The sequence below is a fragment of the Sabethes cyaneus genome, chromosome 3 (genome assembly GCF_943734655.1).
Source record: "Sabethes cyaneus chromosome 3, idSabCyanKW18_F2, whole genome shotgun sequence".
NCBI lineage: Eukaryota > Metazoa > Arthropoda > Insecta > Diptera > Culicidae > Sabethes > Sabethes cyaneus.
Genome location: NC_071355.1, coordinates 1,348,400 through 1,369,106, shown reverse-complemented (window position 1 = coordinate 1,369,106; position 20,707 = coordinate 1,348,400). Strand labels below are relative to the sequence as shown.

Sequence of the window (20,707 nt, the reverse complement as noted above, 5' to 3'; positions counted from 1 at the left end):
AGCAGACAAACTATTTCGTCAGTATTATTGTTCATGTACTTTTAATCTGTATCGGAAACTAAGCAGCAGCTTAAGCAACCGCAAGTGATACTGCTATACCAAATGAAAAGCGCTCATACAACTCGTCACACTACCGCAACTACTATTACTATATCAATTTAGTTAGATTAAACAAAACTAAACTTAGTTAAACTTCTTCTCTTGCAAGTATCGAGTAGTGTAATGGAACAAAGCAAATGACTAACTATTAATTTAATGAAATTCACATACCAAACTACGTTTCTAAGTCAAATTACCATACCATAGTGTACGCGTTCAGTTGGTACAGTTCCACAGGAAAACAAATTAAAAGCATTAGCCTATAAGTTTTTTCTTTCTTCTTCTCTCGAACCAGTTTCTAATGGCAGCGATAAGTGAGCGGATTGATAAGATCAATCGAGTATGTATCGGACAAGTGTATTTTCTTGTAATCCGGAAAAGTTTTTCTTCTGTTCTGTTCTGTATTGTTCAGCGAGTGATGGTGGTAAAATTACCGGCGCACACGCACGCTGCTAGTAGGTATATTTTATGGCGATTATAAAGACAGAGAAATATGTGGATCATTTTGGTGTAGAAATAAAATTCAAATGAAATGGTTTCTCGCACTAGCGTATGGTTTTGCTGCGATGACAATGTGCCCAACTTAAACGCCAGAGAAAGATGTGAGCTGAGTGCGATTCCTAGACATAAACAAAAGTTGGAGTTGAGGTACCCGACCTATCAGATGAATATTTCAGTCTGGGAAATCGAGTTATGGTGGAATGACGAATCTATACCTATAAAAATGGATTTCTGTCTGTCTGCCCGTATGTTCCTTATAGAATCGAAAACTGCTGAACCGATCAGCGTGAAAATTTGCACGTAAGGGTTTTTGGGGCCAGGGAAGGTTCTTATGATGGTTAGAGACCTCTTCCCCCACTAAGAAGGGGGGGCTCCCATAATAATGAAATACAAATTTCTGCATAACTCGAGAACTAATCAAGCAATGAAACAAAATTTGGTATGTGGGGATTTCTGGAGGCAAGAATTTTTTCTATGGTGAATTGAGATGTTTCGAGTGAATAAAATTTCGTAAAAGGTAGGGGAGTGTCGTCATGGTTGGGTCACGTTTTGGAATTCGCCCATAACTTTCGTTTCGAAAGGAATTTGGGAAATCTAAATATATCGTTGCAAAGGTCTAAGAATAAGGTATATTTCCGGAAAGTTTTGAACTGATTGCTTGAAAAATAAAAAAAATATAGGCATTTACGTGAAGACAAAAAATGTTGTCATAGTCGGGTCATGTTTGTACAGGTTGGGCCACCGCAGAAAATCTATCAGGTATCAGCATCTTTGGCTCGACATCTTTGGACAACAAAAATCTAGGTTTTTATCGTATTAATTTTGCTTTATTTCTTCACATTTTACGTGACTGACATTCTCTAGCGATTATCCATCCATCCCATTGCAAATAGCGCTTTTCTAGTGTTTCACCAAACACCTTACTGGAGGGGATTTTTCTATAGTCTTCATGTGCAGCACAACACATTTCACATATTTTCAAAATTTATCTCGATAATTGGCATTTCATGAATCATTTCTTGAAGAAAAGTTCATTGCGCCCGGAAAACTTTTTTTGTAAGATTTAGTCACTGAATTCAGTACGGGTGTTTTGAATACAAACTCACAATTGAAACTCACAATATTGTGAAAAGTTAGCTATCACAGTAAGAAGTTTTACAATGGTTGTATCATAGATATCATGAGTCACTAAAACTGTAAAATCGTGATGGCCCGACCATAACAGTGACCCGACGATAACGACAATACCCTGCGTTTTGTCAGATCAATCCACACATCCTAAATCTCCTCCGTAACCACAACGCTCTGGGACTCGGATACAAAAGAGGCCTTCTGTACCCACTCCACGACTCCCAGACCAGGAGTCGGAGCTTTGGCAGCTTCCCCTTCTGGGTGACTGCGCCCTTCCGAGGCAAGAGCTCATAGTTCATAAACTATAGAAAAAGGAAAACTCCGAGGACCCGTGACTATCCTGCGGTACACAAAATCTGTTCCTAAAATGGAATAGCATTAGGCAATAATAAACCCTTGCCGCACCTTGGATACTGAAAGGTTGATTCTTCCTTGCCGACCCTTGGATGTGAAAGACAGAATAGGTCCGGGCGACTCCCAGATCTTGGTACAAGTAACGTTGGGCGAATCCAAGTTAAAATTGAAACATTTACGGAATGCACTCTAAAGTTGGCGATCCTTGGATGTTAATGGTAAAATATTTCCTTGGCGATCCTTGGAAGTCAAAACAGACCCTGGGCGAATCTTGGATCTTGTTATTGTAAGTTTCCCACTTTATCGAACGCGATGAATTAAACTATCGCGAACCGAAATCGTCTCCATCGTCTTATGTCGTCGATTATCACCATTTTCAAAGGAGTTCGTGGGACAATATCAAGCGGGATTCATGGGTGCCTGTGCCACCACGGATCACGATCGATCGAGATCAGCTATGGCAGATTATGCACTACTACGGATTTCCGGATAAACTAACGCGATTGGTCAAGGCGATGATGGATCGAGAAATGTGTGTTGTTCGAGTATCAGGGGCAGTCTCGAGTTCCATTTAATCTCGAAGAGGGTTACGGCAAGGTGATGGGCTTTCATATTTGCTGTCATGTCAACATCGCTTTGGAGGATGTGATAAGAAGAGCGGGGATAGACACGAGTAGCACGATATTCACGAAGTCCGTCCAGCTTCTTGGCTTCGCCGACATCATTATACGTAGGAAATTGTCCCCTGTTGTGAAACGGTCCCGGTTGTGTCGGGGTACGAAAAACCTGCCCAAAAAAGTTTTTTGAATATTTTGGGATTAATGTTTTTGTCTATCAAATAAAATAGAAAAAGGCAGTAAAATGCATATAATCTTAGTTTTGGGCCTCTATTTCATTACACATACAAATTTCATATGAAATAATTTATTCAAAAAATTTTACATAAATTTTTACAAACTCATTGTTCGCCCCGGTTGTGAAACAGTACAGTTCTCCGATTATGAAAAATTCAGAAAAACGATTATACAATACTTTCATAATCACAAACATTTTTAACACCCTTTTCAGGTACTTGAGAGCCAAATCCGCATATTTGAGATCTCAAACTTTCTGTTTTAACATACATTGATTACAATTTAGAATTAACATGGAAAGCATGGAAATCAGATAGAAGTTATTATATTTTCCAATAATGATCAACTGAAAATCACGTAACTTCCTGTAGAGAAATTTACGTGATTTTACACATGTGGATCATTTTGCGTGCATATTAATAGATACGGTCCAAACGTCGCCGTGTCTGCTATTATCCGTTAACAAACGGAAGTTCAGTCGCTGCTGAGGTGGGTGTAAATTTTGTATTAGAAAATATTACAGAAATTGGGACAGATGCCGTGGCCTGGCCCCATCCGCTAGTCCGTAAACTTGGAATTGGACTTTAACTTGGAGTTCGTACACGTACTAATGCGTAAACGTGAAAATCAGGTAGGGGTAATATGAAGCCTTGCAATCGAGTCGCAGAGGTTGCCTCTGGAGCACGCAGGGAAGGTTCCGGATGACGCTTTCGGAAGCCACGCAGCCAATCCCAAACAGCTAGCTGTATTTTGGTGTTGAAAACATGGGCTTTTCCATTTTTCTCCCCCAGCTAATATACAATGCTTCTGATTTCACGAGTAGTAGGTAATACCGTACCATCGAACCTCCGTTTTTAAAATATGGTTCACTAACACTTGTTCTTCAGCAGGAGTGAAAACGGTCTTAAAAGAACCGATTTAGAACACCTCAGGTCTTGATACCGTGGACCCCGTTCGTTTGACCATTTTTAATCTGAACACTTTTTAATTTGAACCCCGTTGGTTTACACGACGTGCAAATTAAAAATGGTTCAAATGTCATTCTCAATATGACATCATTTGTTTATGCATGACAATGCACAGAAACACGATTCGTTTGTACTGACTTAGCGTGTTTAATCGGTTTCACATTTCGTTTTCCTAACGATTAAGAGAGAAATCCGATCGGAAAATGCAATATTCGCACTTGCAACTGCCAACTAAAACAAACCACCAAAACAATAACAAAGAGCAGGGCGGCCAGTTCACACAGGTTTCAGCATATTTCGGGTTGCCAGTTGTTCAAATTAAAAACTAACCCCGTTAGTTTGCATGAGGAATCGTTCAAACGAACGGGGGTTCACTGTATTGCGGCTTCATATCTTTTCGCGTGCTCATTATGCCCCTAATCCCCCTAGATCTTTTAATTTTTTACAATAACATTCAGCTGAAAATCCTTGTAGAGAAATTTATGTGATTTTTCACGTGGAAAGGACGTCTGGATTATTTTGAGTGTATCACAAACGTTCAGGTGGCGACAGAAGCAACATTGAGCAACAACTATTGCAAAATTTCGTATACCACATGTTGCCAAAAAATTGCCCAGTTTAAGCGCACCTTGAGATTTACCTATATTATTAACGTGCGTTTAAACTGGGCAATTTTTTGGCAACATGTAGAATGCAACATGCGATATGCGACATGTTGCTAGTTGTTGCTCAATGTTGTTTCTGTCGCCACCTGAACATTTGTGATACGCTGCCATAGTTGCTTGGAAACATCGGGCAACAGTTTGGAAAAAGTTGCATGCCACATGTTGCCGATCTAAACGCACCTTTAGAAGAAGAGAAAGATGTAAGATCGTAGCAATCTAGGACAGGACATGACATGTGACTTCTTATTATTCTAGTTTATTGTTTTGGCGATTCCCTTTCAAAATTTACTACGGCAATGAAAAGTGTTTCCAAGAATGCAGCTGCAGTTTATCATAGAAGCTACTTGTCCTAGTTGATCACTAATTACACAAAAACAGATTCAATCTGGCCGAATTACACTTTCACTTGAGTTTTAGTTTGTGTTATGCTAACACGCCACGATAAACACACTGTTAAAATCCTAGTAACGTTAAAAATTTGATGGTTTCAGTGTTTGCTGTGGTTTCCAGCAACACTTTTGCGCTTCCCTTGTGAATTTTTGTTTCTACAGCACGCATGAAATCAGCCAATCAGGAAGCTGGCTCTTTTTTGACAGCAAATTGGCTCTTTTGCGATACAACATGTCACGTCCTGTGCTAGGCAGCAATCATAAAATGTATATAATGACAGCTTGGCAGAATAAAATACAGGTAAAGGGAGGGCTCCCAGTTGGCTCCGAGGTATGACGCTGGCCTAATAAGCCAGTCGTCGTATGTTCGAATCTCGACTGGGAGAAGCTGTTAGAGTCAATAGGATCGTAGCAACTGTCCCTGTAATTGCCCTGCACTCTAACAGCTGGCTGCGAAGTCTGTCGTATAAAAACAGAAGGTCAAGTTTCGATAACGGAAATGTAGCACGTAGGCATTGCTTTACGGAAGGGTATTTTCAGCAGGTTTCTAAATTCAGCCTATTTGCCTCTTCTTTCGCCAATAAAAATACTTTGCCGACATACAATTTTAATATGTTATAACTATTTTCTCAAGACTGTAAGTAATCTACTATTTTTATAAAATGTTCTTCCACTAGAACTAGGCCATAGACCGAAAAAATAGATACAATCACTTAAGGGGACATAAACGACTAAAATTTTGAAGAAATCATTATTTTTTTATTCCAGATTTTGATTCTGCAGTCTTTTCCGCTTATTTTGATACTAAATTTGTAATGATCCGACCACGGGAAGTGGCCGAAAAACGATCTTACACATAAGCGTTGCAGTGCGGCGTGGAACAACTTCGGCGGAATAAAACACCGCTCCTGGAAAACCATTGTTTTCAAACTTTATGCACCTTTTTCTCAGAAACTACACAACGTATTGGAACAAACTTTTTTTTTTGTTTTGTTGATAGTAGCTTGGCATAGACTTTTATAATTTTTGAGGTTTGTAAACGAAACACAGCCAGAGAAAAAAGAAAAAGGAGACAAAATTTAATTTTTTCATGCATCTATTCTTCTTCTTTTTCTTTTTCCTCAAAAAATAATGATTTTTTCAAAATTTTTGGTCGTTCATGTCCCCTTGATGGGTCGAAATTTGAATAGAAGTATGGCACGGGAGGGTAGTGCCATACTTCTATTCAAACACGCTTCTACAATCAATCCTCGTTGTTTCGTTTCCGCTTTGAATACCGTTGGATTATTTGGTTGGGTTTAAATAACATCCAGGTGAAAGGATTTTCTCTGTGGTAAAACGGTCATCTGTGATGATTGGTTTGCGTCGGCAATTGCTGTCCCCGAGTGAAGTTACGTGCTTGTATTAATCGAGCTAAGCTACATACCCCCTTTCCCATCTGCATTTTCCCTTACCAGCAACTGAGCAGTTCGAGGCTAACACCATCTAGATCGTCGTGACATGTCAGGCAAGCAGTTCTGCAGAGATATTATGATAAGGAGGTGGTCACTTCCGAAAGAATCCCTATCAACGTTCCACAGCAGGTGATTGACAAACCTAGGGCTGGCTAGGGCCACGTCGATTGCAGTATTGTGCTGACTGGAAGAGTAGATTGAGGAGCCATCATTAAGGATAACGAGATCCGTTTCTTCGCCAGACTCAGCGACAGAGGTGCCACGAGCATTAGCTGATGGACTTCCCCAGGCCGGATGATGGCCGTTGAAGTCTCCAAGGATTATTTTGCGCTCCGGGATCGAGTTTGTAATGCGGACAAGCTGGTTACGAAGATATGGAATGTTACCATGTGGCAGGTACACTGGGTATGTCAAATGTGCAAAAACGTGCAACCGCGAAACACGCTTCAATTTTTCTTTAATAATCAGTCGATTTTGGAAAAATCCCCTTTTGGAAATTCCTTACAATTCCAGATTTTCCAGGTTTTACCAGGTAGTTGCAACGCTGATGATGGTAGAGTGCGTCAAGAAGGGGTACCGTCTGCCATTCCGCCTAAGTGTGCAGGTCTACCTCCACTCTGTTCTTTAGCGGCATCTTAGTATTCATCCTGGCAGCACAAAGGCGAGAAATATCGTACAACAAACGGATTTCACCATTGGCGGTGGTTTCTTCTTCTTCGATTAGGGAGTCCAGGCTCTTTTGTCCCGGCTGCAAGTTTGTATAACAGCCTTTTCCGGTTTGGCATATCGCTCTTTCTTAACCGCTCTGATTTGCGTTCGCTCAATGCCGGCTTTTGCCTCTTTCCAATGCCGATCATGCGACAATCAATAAAACTGTTCTCCAATGCTTAAATGTATTTTAAGTGAGTTTTGTTGAGCTCACATCGGCCACAAACTCTACGCCAGTCGTATTTCAGAGTTTTGGGCCCCATTATGAAACGCATGTCGAGTGTCACTTTGCTCAACTGAGAAGTCGAGCTCGAAACGATTCTGTCGAGTAGTTTGATTTGACCACTCATTGAAGCAAAAATACGACCATTTTACTAAACAACTCGACGCATTTGAGGAAAGACCGATGACTTACGTAATAGGGCCCTTTCTCAGATACGTTCGTTGACGGACTCCGATCGACATGATGCGAGTTCGAGTCCGGGTGAGTGTAAAAGTATGACAGCAAGAAAAAGAAAGTTCAGAAAGTTATGAAGGAAATGTATTGACAGAGACTAACAGGATGGGACAAAGTGTAAAGTGGAAATAGCTAAAAATTTGATGGGGGAGGATCCTTTGAAGCATCTCTTTGGTAATTTATGGATACCACGCCAAAAGAACAGTTCCTCTTTAGAAACAACCATTTATCAAGGATTCTTACCACATTTTTTTAAAGAATTGCTTAGTAAGTGTGTATCCCTTCGATGCAAATAGGATGTCAAGCAAGCCGTACGTGAAAGAACTTCCCAATCAAATGATTTAAACGTTTCCTTGGCCGACTTTGCAATGTGTGATGTAGCATTGTCATGCAGTAAAATCACTGCCTTTTTTGGTATTCTGTTCATTCGAGTGTTCAGTACTAACGGCCTTGCTAGGTCAAAACCTTCTGACTGAGCGATTTCCATAGCGCTGCAATCGATGTTGATGGTTCTCCTGGACATGTCCAAGATATTTTCATAGCCAGTCACAATCCGATGGAGGAGAAATGGCTTTCTTTTGCACCTGGCGAGCAGCATTTCACATGTGATTTTTCGGTTTTCCTCGGCTTGCAAATCCAATTCCAACAATTTTCAGGCACAAAAACAGACATATATTTAAAGCTCCTGGAAAATACTTTTACCGTAACGGTATTCGAGCTCTGCCAGACAGATAGGAGTCATTTGTAGCTTGTGAATATTGGTAATATTGTCAATGGCAGCATTTTTCATGTGTCCGAAAACCTTTTTCTTTGAAAACCAGCCTGCGTGCCATTACGGGATTGATTCGTAATACTTTTCGGAAAACCTGTTGTCTAGCCCGAGCCCAAAGATCCGCGCAAAAGAAAAACAAATCTCGTCTATTTACCTTCATAGTACCTTGTTGTCTTTATTTATTGCAATTCGGAAACATGTAATTTGTTTTAGTGTTTGCTGTTTAATTTTATTTTGTGTTTTTTTTTGTCTTTTTCAAATTTACTTTAGCTAGGTATTATGCCTTCCGCCACAGAGCGCTCTATAAATGGGCACAAGTATATGTGTATATCGTTTCGATCCTTTCCGGCGTTCGCTCGAGACAGCTCGAAAGAAAAAAAAAACCAGTGCTCACGCACGTTGTGTTGGCCGGCCACACGGCGAAATGTCCCATTGTGTGTTGTTGTGATTGAGTAAATTTGCTTTACTGTGCACAGCTCGCTCGCTCCAGTTCCGATAAATCGTTAAATGCGCTGCTCATGTTTCTTTCTTTTCGTTACAATAATATGTGGGTAGGTTTTCTTTCGGTTCTTTTGCGTTTTTCTTTTTCCTATTCTGAATTTGAACGAATAGCTGTGACGATTTTCTATGTTAATTCAATATGTATATACGCTTGGGCTTGTGTGTTCTGTGTATTTAGAGTATAGATTTTTTCATATTTTTTTCTGCACGAGAGATTTACGATGTCACACGATTTTTCAACTATCTTAGAAGCTTATTTTGTTTTCTTGATTTCAAACACATTTGAGAGCGATTTAATTTTTCTGATCCTAAGGTAAACTTCGGTTGAATTTCCTGTGATTTTTTTTTATTTTCAAAAGGAGTTTTCCGCTATAATACGAACGTAACAGTTTATTGATTTTACTCCCCGGCGAATATTTGGTTAAGAGTTTTACTTCCATGTAATAGCTACTTCATATATTCTGACTAGTAAAAACTAAACGAATAAAATTGATTTTAATTGTTGTGTCAGTAGCATTTCCCCTTTTCACGATGTATTTCTATTGAAGCATCTTTATTAGAAACAAATTTCGTAACAAACAGAACATTATTTCAGCGGTAACATTTTTCGTTATGGTTTTAATTTATCAACTCAACCGGAATGATAGTTCCGCAATAACAAAACAAACGTGAGTTTCGCTTTTTCTTCCTGTCGGAACTTTTTTTTATCATGTAAAGTTTCTGTACTTAATCTAAAGATAAGTGATAATATTTTCATGGATTATATAGCGCAAACTAGAATAAAAAAGATTGCGATCTGACGCCTTTTTGCTGCTATTGCTGCTGCTTCCGTTGGGATTACTAAAAGCACGCACACATCCGTCGAACAATATTCGTTTGGCGATTTTAACCATAGCAAACATGTCGAACCAAACGAATGTAATTTGTTTGTTTGTTGGGATACAGATATAATAGAAGATGGAGTTGAGTGATCTACTACTTACTTGATAATAGAATTTATCGCAGGTCAGGATTATCATTAGCCTGCTTCTTGATTCTAAGCAATATGGTAGTGTACCATTGATCCAGCCGGGAGATACTGTCGTAATCTTTTACCGCTTCGGTGAAACCATCCACGTTTTGCTCCTCCAGATGTTCGCAGAGAGTCTGGAATGGAACGAAAAACAATTTAAACCATACCTTACGGTAACCAAACACCTTAAACATCCCACCTTAACCAATTTGTACTCCCGCGAGTCCTGGAAAGCCGGATACTGCTGGGCGTACTTCTCGAGCGCATGCTGAGCGTTCAGCAGATCGACGCTCAGGTGGCACAGTGCAGCACGGAAAAAGTACTCCTTGGCACTGTACTTGAGCAGCGAGCTGTCCAGACAGGAACCGGCCACCTGCTCGTAGATCTGGATGGCTTTCTCGTAGTCCTCGAGCTGGGCCGCATACTGGGCGACCTTTAGCATGCACTTGTTGGCCGAGCTGGTTGACTCCTCGCCCTTGAAGTAATCGGCCGCCTGTTCGTAGTGCTGCACGGCACGTTGCTGTTCGAGGAACGGAGCAGGTTATAAATTAAATGGGGTGATACAACTTGGATTGATGGAGAAACCTACCAAATCGTTAGCTTCGTTTTCGTACATTTCGGCGATACTCTGATGGTGCTTGGCAGCCATCGTGAACCGACCCATGTCGGTGTAGATGTCGATCGCCTTCAACAGGCAGCTAACGGCTTCGTTAGGATCAACCTAAAATAAGGAGGAAAACAATCAGCATTTACCAATCTTGTTCATAGTTCAGAGTACTGCTAATGGTAGAGTTTCGTTCCATCAAACTTGCGAGCCTTTTTGGAGTATTTTTCTAAATGTTTTCTTGCTAGAAATGCCAGCAGGATACCCATAGACAGAATTACAAAAGCCTACATTAGCAATAATCAAAATGATTTCGAGCTGGATACAAAGTATTTGAATATAATAAACGTTTTGGTTAAAGTGCACCAAAGACTTTCCGTTGTTACCAACATTCGGTACCGTCGCCCACCGCGGTACAATCTGGAACGACTTCCTAAAGTCGCCCAATGCCTTGAGGTTGCGCTGGCGGGTGAGGGAGAGCACAACGGAGCCCCTCTCGAGGACTGCTGGGATAGTGTTAAAGCAGCCATCAACGGCGCTGCCTATAGCTGTCATTGGGTTCGCTGCAAGGTGTCGACGTAATGACTGATTCGATGACGAATACCATAGGATGTTAGACGAGAAAAATGCAGTTAGATCGATGCTGCGGCAGTGGACCCATCAAAACGTGGAAGGATATAGACAGAAACATAGACAGCATACCCAGTTTTTCTGGGATAAAAAGCGCCGCCTGAAAGAAATGGAGCACGAGGACAGAGAACTGCTGTGTCGTTCTCAGGAAGCACGAGAAACTAAATGTATCCCGCAAAGGCTTTGTGCCGCGAGCCGAAATATGTCAGGATGAAAACGGAGGGATGTTGTCCTCCGAACGTGATGTAATCGAAAGAGGGAAGTTGTACTTAGTGCCCCCTGCCAAGTAGTACTTAGACTGGCCCCCGCCAAGAGTGCTTGCTGTTGGGAGCGCCAAAAAGGGTCTGCGTTTCAGTGAAGCATTAGCTAACATATATGCATTAAAACACTGGACTGATTTTAGCGATTTTTCATGCCACGTTATTAGTGGCGAAAACACTCGAAAAACTACGCTCGATGCTTTGTTCGTACTGACAGCTCCACCCGTGGCAGTTACAACATCCTCTCTCGCGAGATAGGTAAAAGAGTTGAATAGATGCCTGGTTCCGGCCGTCCAACAGTGCTGCGCGACCGTAATGTGCAGCAGAAGCTGAACTTGAAACCCGAGAGCAAGGGGCTCCCGTCGTTCCGCGCCTTAGGCAGGGAGGTCGGAGCAACTGGCTGAACGGCGAAGAAGTACTTGGTCAAAACGAAAATTTTTATGCGGAAGCATGTCGATGCTGGCTGTGTCTGAATAGCAGGTAACCGCCCAAAGAACGACTGAAGGTGCTGGTGAAAAATATCGTTCCGGCGAAGCACGATGTCGTGGTCATAACTTAACGCCGGATGGCAGGGCCATTATTTTGTTCGGGATTTTCAGTGAATGGGGAGATATCGAAGATACAATACGAAGTCATCAAGAAGTATTGCACAAAGGGTGTGGTCTTTTGGCCGGACGTAACCTCGGTCCATCATGCCAAGAGATCAACTAGAAGAGATGAATCGGCTATGTGCCGCAGGCCGATATGTGTCGGGACTCAGACGGTAATCTTCTCAAGAACGAACGTGAGGTGATCGTGAGGTGGAAGCAGTATTATGACGAGCACCTTAACAGCGATGTAACTGAACATGAAGGTGACGATATGGCAATAGATCTTGGAGCCCGTGCAGAAGACGACAGAATACCAGCCTCCGACCTTCAGGAGGTAGCTGAAGAGATCGGTCGGCTGAAGGACAATAAAGCGGCTGGGGCTGATCAGCTACCCGGCGAGCTGCTGGGTAGAGCGCTGCACTGGGTCATTGTCAAGATTTGGGCGGATGCCGGAAGAGTGGACGGAAGGAATCGTATGCCCGATCTACAAAAAGGGCGACAAATTGGATTGTTGTAATTACCGCGCAATCACACTGTTGAACGCCGCCTACAAGGTACTCTCCCAACTTTTATGTCTTCGATTATCACCATTTGCAAAGGAATTCGTGGGGCAATATCAAGCGGGACTCACTCATCATTTATTCATCGACTTCAAATCAGCGTATGATATGATCGATTGAGATCAGCTATAGCAGATTATGACTACGGGTTTCCGGATAAACGATGGATACGATCGACGATCGTCGATCGTCGATCGTCGATAAACGACGATGGATCGAGTAATGTGTGTTGTTCGAGTATCAGGGGCAGTCTCGAGTCCCTTGGAATCTCGAAGAGGGTTACGGCAAGGTGATGGGCTTTCATGTTTGCTGTTCAACATCGTATTGGAGGGTGTGATAAGGAGAGCGGGGAGTCCGTCCAGCTTCTCGGTTTCGCTGACGACGTTGACATCATTACACGTACCTTTGAGAGGATGGCGGAAACGTATATCGGACTGAAAGCTGAAGCCAAACGGGTTGGACTTGTCATTAATGTGTCGAAAACAAAATACATAAAAGGAAGAGGTTCCAGAGAAGTGAATGCTGACCTCCCTCCCCGGATTCATTTAGACGGTGATAAAATCGAGGTGGTAGAAGAGTTCGTGTATCTGGGCTCACTGGTTACCGGCCATGGACCGAGTGGAATGGAGACGACTTCTTCGTACAGCAGAGGAAACCACGGCCTGGAGCTGATTAAGTTAAGTTAAGACGAATCGGCTATAGATAAACGTTGTACCGACGATATTTTTTTCGACAAAACAGAGAAATAGCTGACCGCCAAGGCCGCGAAAGAGTTTAATAATTTGCTGATGTCTTTCTTTTGATCGGCCATAGCGAAGATTGTGATGAACCGCTGTAAAGCTATTTGGCAGGGTAACTAATATTTTTATAGAAGGTTTGTTAAACGTAGGATGTAAGAAAAATTTGTTTTATCGAATTATCTTTTGTATATTCTTCATCACGGTTCGAAATCAAATCATTTTTCTAATACATACATTAAGTATAGCCATCACGGACGCATCTAATTACACGTCCATTAAATTTCGTTAGGAAAATTTAGAGGAACCATGGAAAAACCAACCAACCAGGTATAGTGCAGGAACTCTCGAATTCTTATGAAAAATAAGTCAAACAAGAGCAAACGTATAGGAGAGTAGGATGATTTGAATTTCTATTGAAAAGTAGAAAAAACACAAGTTATCTCGCTTTCACCAATTACACTTAAGGATTTAGAATAATATTATGGAAATAAATTTAATGCAAACTCAGACCAAGCAGTAATCGCTTCTGAATCCAAACATTCCTTTTGAATATTCTCAACTTGCCTGCGAAGCCTTCCGAATAAGAGAATGCGACCTTGGCTTGAGGGTTTAACGAGAATCCTAAGAGGAGAATCTTCTTCGAGAAGCGGGTCCGATTGCGCTCATTACTTTACCCTTAGCGGTAACATTTTGGTGACTTCAGAAGAGAGGAACCGACCTCTGAGCCAGCCAGCTGTAACAATAGGAGAATGGGCCACACCATCATCCATAGTCCGAAGCTTCTAAAGAATGGACTAGTCGCTGGGACGTAGTGCAAGGGAACGAAGATAGCCAATTATGCGAAGCTGGCAATGGGTAAGCAAACCCAGCTGCCATTTCTGAAGAGCGCGATCATCGTGCCATTGGTTTCCAGGAGCTTGTCCACACAGACATATGCGGACCAATCGAAGAGAAGTCGATCGACGGAAGCCGGTATTATGTGTCGTGTGGATTTTTATCTACTTCCTGGCAACGAGAACCAAAGCTGAGTTCTTCCATGCATTCGACAAGTTTCGATCCCTAACTGAGAGACAGACCGGGTCCAAGCTAACATTTCTTCGCAGCGACAATAGTAAAGAGTCTACTAACCGGTCAGTTCAGAAAAAACGAAAAAACGGAAAAAGCACGAAAGAAAACGTGACAAAAACTGGACAAACGAGTTAGAAAATAAGGAAAAACGTCAGAGTAAATTCTTATTCTTATTCTTATTCTTATTAATACCGTCACAGCCACAATAAAGGATTCCTGGAAATAATTTCAGTTATTTCTAAGCAAAGAAATAATCCGAATTATTTTTTTGTCAGTATTGACATTTGTAAAATATCCTAAATATATCACAAACGTCAAATCGGCCAGGCCAACTGTGAAGCATTGCCGCAAAGACGATTCTGTGAATTGTATCTGGTATGAATATATTATTCATACATAAATACATTTCTGAATCAACAGGGGAAGAAGAAACGGGGACGTCTCGTACCAACCGCTTCTGATTAATTATTAGTGATTGAGCTTTTTCGTTGGGAGTATTTAGCTAGTAATGGTTAAATAATACTCCGAACCCTCGGGGATGAATGGTTATGGTATTTAGACCAAAAGCCAGGCCGCAATAGGCCAAGGATATAGCGCCTTATTTCGCTCTCTTAAAATAGATCAAACATACCAACCTCCAAAAATATTCGTATAAATAAAATGCAGATAACATTTGTTAATAAGGGCCTATGGCTCAGGCTTGGTCCCAAACTATAGTTATAAGTTTAGCAACCAACAATCACGCGGTTGAACAACTGAAACGATCTTACCAAAACTCGTCTGTTTTCGTGCAGAATCGCAAGCCCGTCATTCTTCGAGTGATTAACCTTGTATGGTGATATTCTCTTACTAATCCAGTAAAACCAGTAGTACTCAAAATGACCTGTAGCTTGACTCCTACAACTTCAATTATTCAATGCGTTATTAGCTCTCAGATCTCCAAATCTGAACTTCGTAAAGGTGGCGACGACTCGCACTTGCTAACAGGAACTGATGCAAAAACTGTGCAATCTATAGACTGGAGAACTGGAGGATGTCCAGTGGCAGAATCAACTATGCCTTTATATTGTAGATCCCAAACGTATGAAGGCCGATTATCTACTACTATCTTTTTGAATTAAGTAAATTACTAGTGTCAATTTTCTAGAAATCCTTGCTTAGAGACCTCAACCGTTTTTTAAAGCTTTACTACCACTAAAATTTGAAGCAAGAGCAGTGTCTGAACCAGTAGCTCCAGGTCTGCTTTCGGCATTTAATAGTGAATAATTAATCACAAATCACTTGAACAAAACTTTATTGCAAAACTTACATGTAATGTAAAATTGTTCAGATTCGAAAAATTTAGACACGATAAAAATTACGACTATTCGCGGTCGCGGTTTACTGCGATCTTCAAAAAAAAAAAAGGAAAAAAAGGAAAAACGTCAGAGTAAAGAATAAAAACTGGGATGAAAAAAATAAAAACGACAGAAAAAACAGGACAGAATAGAGACACAGACAAAGAGAAGTGGTAAAGAAGAAAACGGGAGAGAAAAAGAGGGAAAACTGAACAGAAAAAACTGCACAAAACAGGAGAAAAAACAAGTTAGAAAAGGAGAAAATACGGGAGCAGAAAAAGAAAAAAATGAAAACGTAGGGCAAAAGAGATAAAAATAACAAGAAAATCAGAATGTGACAGAAAAGAAGCAAGCAAAAAAAGCAAGACATAATAGGAGAAAGAGCGGAACAGATGAAAACGAAAAAGTGATGAAAGGGGAAAATATACCGACTCCCAGGACCGAAAAAAAGATTATAAACATAAAAAGACGGAACAGAAAATAACAAAAAATAAGATAGGAAAAATGAAACACGGGCTCGAAAACAAGGAAAAACAAGAAAAATACGGAAAATGGTGCATAAAATATATTAATCGAAAGGACTAAAACGAGGGGGAAACGGGACAGAAACAGAAGCAAAGCACGGAACAGCAAAAAATGAGTCAAAAATTAAAACGGATGATAAAAGGGATGAAGCGGAACATGTGGAACGGAACGAAAAAGGAAAAACGACGAAAACCGGAACCGAAAAAAAGAATGAGGACAAATATACTGCCCATAAACGCATAACAGTCCCATATGACTTTTCACCACTTTTGAGATAAACCTGGGAATCATCTTTAAATTATCTATTCTTTCAATATTTCAAATAAAAAAGTTTTTTCGAAATGCCTGGACCGATTCGACTGCAACAGCTACCAAACGGAAGATTTTATGGCCTAATTAATAAAAAACATACCCTTAACTTCGGCAGTTTTTCTAAGCTTTGGAACAAATTTTAAGTCACTTGTGAACAAATTGCTTGTAAAAGCATTCTGTTATGTACATCAAAAGTGATATTATAACGATTTGGACGATTTGTTTCCAAAATCGATTCAATATTAAAGAAAAATTATCGCGGTTTCAACAGCGTTTTTCGAAGTTGCACAATTTTGCAGATGTGACCGCCTTCCATTTATGGGCAGTACAGATGAAACTGAAAATGAGAGGAAATTCAGAGAGCAAAAAAACAACGGACAGGAAAAATCAAAAAGAAGAAGAAAGAGAAAAGGGAAGACGGGGGCAGTAAAAGATGAAATATTTTGGTAGGAAAGGTGGAAAGCGGTAGACAATGAGAGGGAAAACGGAATAAGCAAGGAAAACCGGGCCTGAAAATAGAAGAAAAAAGAAGAAAAACGCAAAGAAAAAAAAGGAAAAGAAAATCACAACTATAACGGGGAAGGAAGAGGAGAGAGAGAGAGAGAGAGAGAGAAGTGGGGAAACGAGGAAAATTGGAAAAAGTGGTCTAACAAGATATAGAGGATAAGATGGAACAAATAGGGTAATGAGAAATGGAAATGGTAAAGGGGAAATGGGACAGAAAAGAAGAAAAGAGTGCTAAAAGAGGAAAAACTGAACAGACGAAGATGTGAAACAAGAAGTATAATAAGAAAAAGACGAAAACTGGAAACAAAAAAAAAAGAAAAACAGGAAGAGAAAAGATGGAAAACGGGAAATTACCCAAAATGACTTAACACAAAAAGAAGATGAAAAGATGAAAATCGGGACTGAAAATAAGAAACAATGGGACAGAAAACGAAGAAAAACGGAACAAACGAACAGAAAAGGCAGGAGAGAAGGAAAACGGGAGGAGAGGAAAACCAGAGGAAAAAAGTGAGCAAAAATCAACCAAAGCAGTACAGCAAAGGAAATAAAACGGAAATAGAAAGTGGAAAAATAGGACTGTAAAAGAAAGAAGGCAAACCCGAAAAGAGGTAGGATGTGTGAGAGAATAAGACGAAAAAATCAATTTTAATATTAAGTTAAATTTGGTGTCTAATTTCGTGTCCAAGTCCGGTTTGAAGTGAAATTCCAAAATCATAATAGTCTAAAATCAAGTTTAATTTAATGTCCAATGCCAAATTCTATTGTAGGTCCGAATTGAGCCCAATTTCAAATCTCATTTAATTCCAATTTCTGGTTCAATTTCAAGTCAAAGGTGAACTCTGATTTGAAGTACATACAATTTTAAGTTCAATTTCGAGCTTAATTTCAAATGCAATTTTAGATCAAATTTTAAATTGAATTAAAGTTCATTTCTAATCCAAGTCTAATTCAATTCCATACAAACAAAGTTGCATGACCAATTTCAAATAAGAACATCAAATTCTGTTTTAAGTCCGATTCAATCTAACTGATCACAACTAATGGGTAATTTGCAAGACTCTTCCAGTTCTTTCGTATGCGTAAATAGACTTTGCAGACCCACGTAAAATTCATTCGAATACGAAATTGACTCGGGCACCATGGCGGTCTAATGCACGGCCAAAACAAAGCAAGCTCATGCGTCGTTTGCTGATAGTTGAGCTACTCGACAAAATCGTGTCGTGTGTCACTTATGTAATACCAAAATTCGACTAGTCGAGCAAAGCGATTCTCGACGGTAACTTCCATAATAGGGTCCTCTGTCTGCGTGCTCGTACTCCTTGAGGATATCTTTGATATGACGTCCGAAGGTTTCCCCGCCGCCGTGGACTCGTTAGGTTAAAACTTTGTATTCTGACAACTAATTTCAACTGAGGTACTAATTTCAAAGACGTGAACAACGAAATGACCAGACTAGCAGCCCTGTTTCAAGAAGAGCAACCGCAACTGAAGTTCAATGAATTTTGTGTTGTAAGAGCGATCAGGTTATCTTTCATGCCACCACGTAGTTTGCATTTTGGCAGAATATGGGAAGCCGACGTAAAGTCGGTGAAACGACATTTCAGGCTTGATATTGACGGAACTTTAACTGCTGTTTGAGCAGTTTTCAACCGTGCTAGCGCAAACACAAGCCATCTCAAACCTGCACCCCCTGGCTTCAGTGTCAGATGACCCCACGGATATCAGTGCTATCACTCCGGCTCACTTTTGAATCAGACGTGAGTTCCAGCGATTCCAGAATTATCGTACGAATGCATTCCGCAATGCAGATTATCCCTTCCAATGACTGGCTGATTCAAGACAAGCAGAAGCTCTGGAAACTGTGATGCCTAAAAAACATCAAGGTCGTCGATTATCAGGTGGGGACTTTCGTCCTTATAATTAATGAGCTACATCCCGAGAAGGACGACTGTTGAAATTTTAAAACTGTTAAAACTGTTGAAATTTTCAACTTCAAAAGGAGGATGTCTATGAGACTATGATGCTATATAAGGACGAAAAATAAGCGCAGCTGTAAAAGCTGTAAAAGATTTTTTCCGAGTCAACTGTTCTTTCCCGTGCTTGTATATATTGGGTATCATTCGAAAAAGCAAATGGCTGAACAGCAAACTACTGAAAGCCCCAAGTTGCTGCTTATTTAACGTTGTATTGCGTAGTAAATCATTTCCTCATATTTCTTTTGATAAATCTATATTAATGGCATCCCACTCAGTTACAAATAACTATCAATTTCTTCACTCTTATGCGCATTATTATAATTATATGCGTTTATCATAGTTTAAAAACAAATTCAATGAAAACAAAGATGTTACCTTAGACCATCTAGTATGCCTTGAATAAACATAACCAAAGTGTAGCAGAAAGTTTTGAATTTATTTGAATAAGAATGCATTGTAATAATTTCATTTATTTTGATGTAACCGATAAGAACCATCACAAGTCGATGACCTCTTGTTTTAAATTGTTCAATCGTCTAGGTTTTTTCAGTACAAGTATGATTGGTGGCCTCAAATTTTATAGAGCTCTTTTCAATTCCGACATGCAGTTACAAAAAACTATGTTGTAAAACATGTCTTTGCTGCCTTTTAAGATTAAACACGCGTTAAGAAATGGTAGAAACTGGGGTTAAAAAGAAACTAAAATATTTTTAATTACCACACAGCAGAAGTATACCACAAAAACGACCAGAGCAGCCGAGATTGTAGAGCTAACTTCACGGTGAAAGTAACTCAACGCGTTACAAGCAAACCAGCTGACACTTTCAATCTTTCACTATAACTTACCTTCTTGTAGCAGTTCGACGCATCGACATAGTTGGTAGCCGCATCGTGACGGCTGCCAGCCTTGGAATGCAAGTTAGCCGCCTCGCAGAAGGCCGATCCGGCCTGCGCCCACTTCTTTGCCATCTTAAACATGTTGGCCGCCCGTTGGTAACATTCGACGGCATCTTCAACCTTGTTGGAACCACCACTGCAACGAGAGAACGCGAGAAAATATAGTTTGGTTCTATTAGCTTTGATGATCATTGCAAAAGTTCAATTAGTATTGATTCCCCAGTGCATTGTATCTAGGTATGTGTCACGATTCACCTCTGTGATTAGGACATCTGCATTAAGTTAGTTTTTGTTCAAGGGGTGGTGGCACTACGAGGAGGTGCAAAACAATCGGTTGTTTTTTTATGCATGTTGAAAACGAAGCAAAGAAAATGATGATGCAAAATAATAACTCTGCTGGCATGAGTCACTTCTTCGCGTTAATTTCAGCTAAGTAATCGAAATCCAAACGAAAAGCAAAAATCCAGCAAATTGTGTTGGTCACTGGAGTATTGTACAAAAAAAACCTACCCAAATAGTGATCCGAAAAAACCTTTCGACGAGTTCAGCTTCTTTTCGGCCTCGGCAATCAGCTGCAGTGCCTTCTGTTCGTTATCAGCCATCTTTTGGACGAGTTTATTGCTAGTTTCACTCAATAATTGTTAGTTTTCCACAATTTTCACAACGATTTGTTCACTTTCGCGAACGAATGAAGAACTTTTATTATTGATTTTTCCTCTAACGCAATTTCTTTTGTGTGGCTGCCGTTTGACAGCTTTCTGCTGCGTCGATGTCAATGCGATGACAGATTGAAATATTTCGTTGCCTTATATGAAAGTTACTAAACGCACTCTGAC

General features: G+C 40.4%; 1 protein-coding gene across 2 annotated transcripts; it reads right to left on the bottom strand.

Moving 5' to 3' along the window:
• Nucleotides 1-8,512: 8,512 nt before the first annotated feature.
• On the bottom strand, nt 8,513-20,608 carry LOC128741514 (alpha-soluble NSF attachment protein). Of its 2 annotated transcripts, XM_053837388.1 has the most exons (6): nt 20,382-20,608; nt 19,821-20,007; nt 10,455-10,586; nt 10,065-10,385; nt 9,837-9,999; nt 8,513-9,693 (listed from the first exon to the last, which is right to left on the bottom strand). In XM_053837388.1, the coding sequence occupies exons 1-5, from the start codon at nt 20,471-20,473 to the stop codon at nt 9,850-9,852; spliced, it is 882 nt and encodes a 293-aa protein (XP_053693363.1). In that variant the 5' UTR covers nt 20,474-20,608; the 3' UTR covers nt 8,513-9,693; nt 9,837-9,849. The 2 variants fall into 2 exon arrangements, with proteins under 2 accessions (XP_053693363.1, XP_053693362.1); XM_053837387.1 differs by having other exon boundaries at nt 8,513-9,999.
• Between the last annotated feature and the right edge of the window lie 99 nt (nt 20,609-20,707).

What these genes read in the sequence shown, in the direction of transcription:
- LOC128741514 (XM_053837387.1), bottom strand. Translation starts at nt 20,473, where the DNA reads ATGGCTGATAACGAACAGAAGGCACTGCAGCTGATTGCCGAGGCCGAA. An exon ending in TTTTTCGGATCACTATTTGG is followed by an intron (nt 20,008 to 20,381) that starts GTAGGTTTTTTT and finishes CTCTCGTTGCAG; the next exon opens with TGGTGGTTCCAACAAGGTTG. An exon ending in GGGAGTACAAATTGGTTAAG is followed by an intron (nt 10,000 to 10,064) that starts GTGGGATGTTTA and finishes GTTCCATTCCAG; the next exon opens with ACTCTCTGCGAACATCTGGA.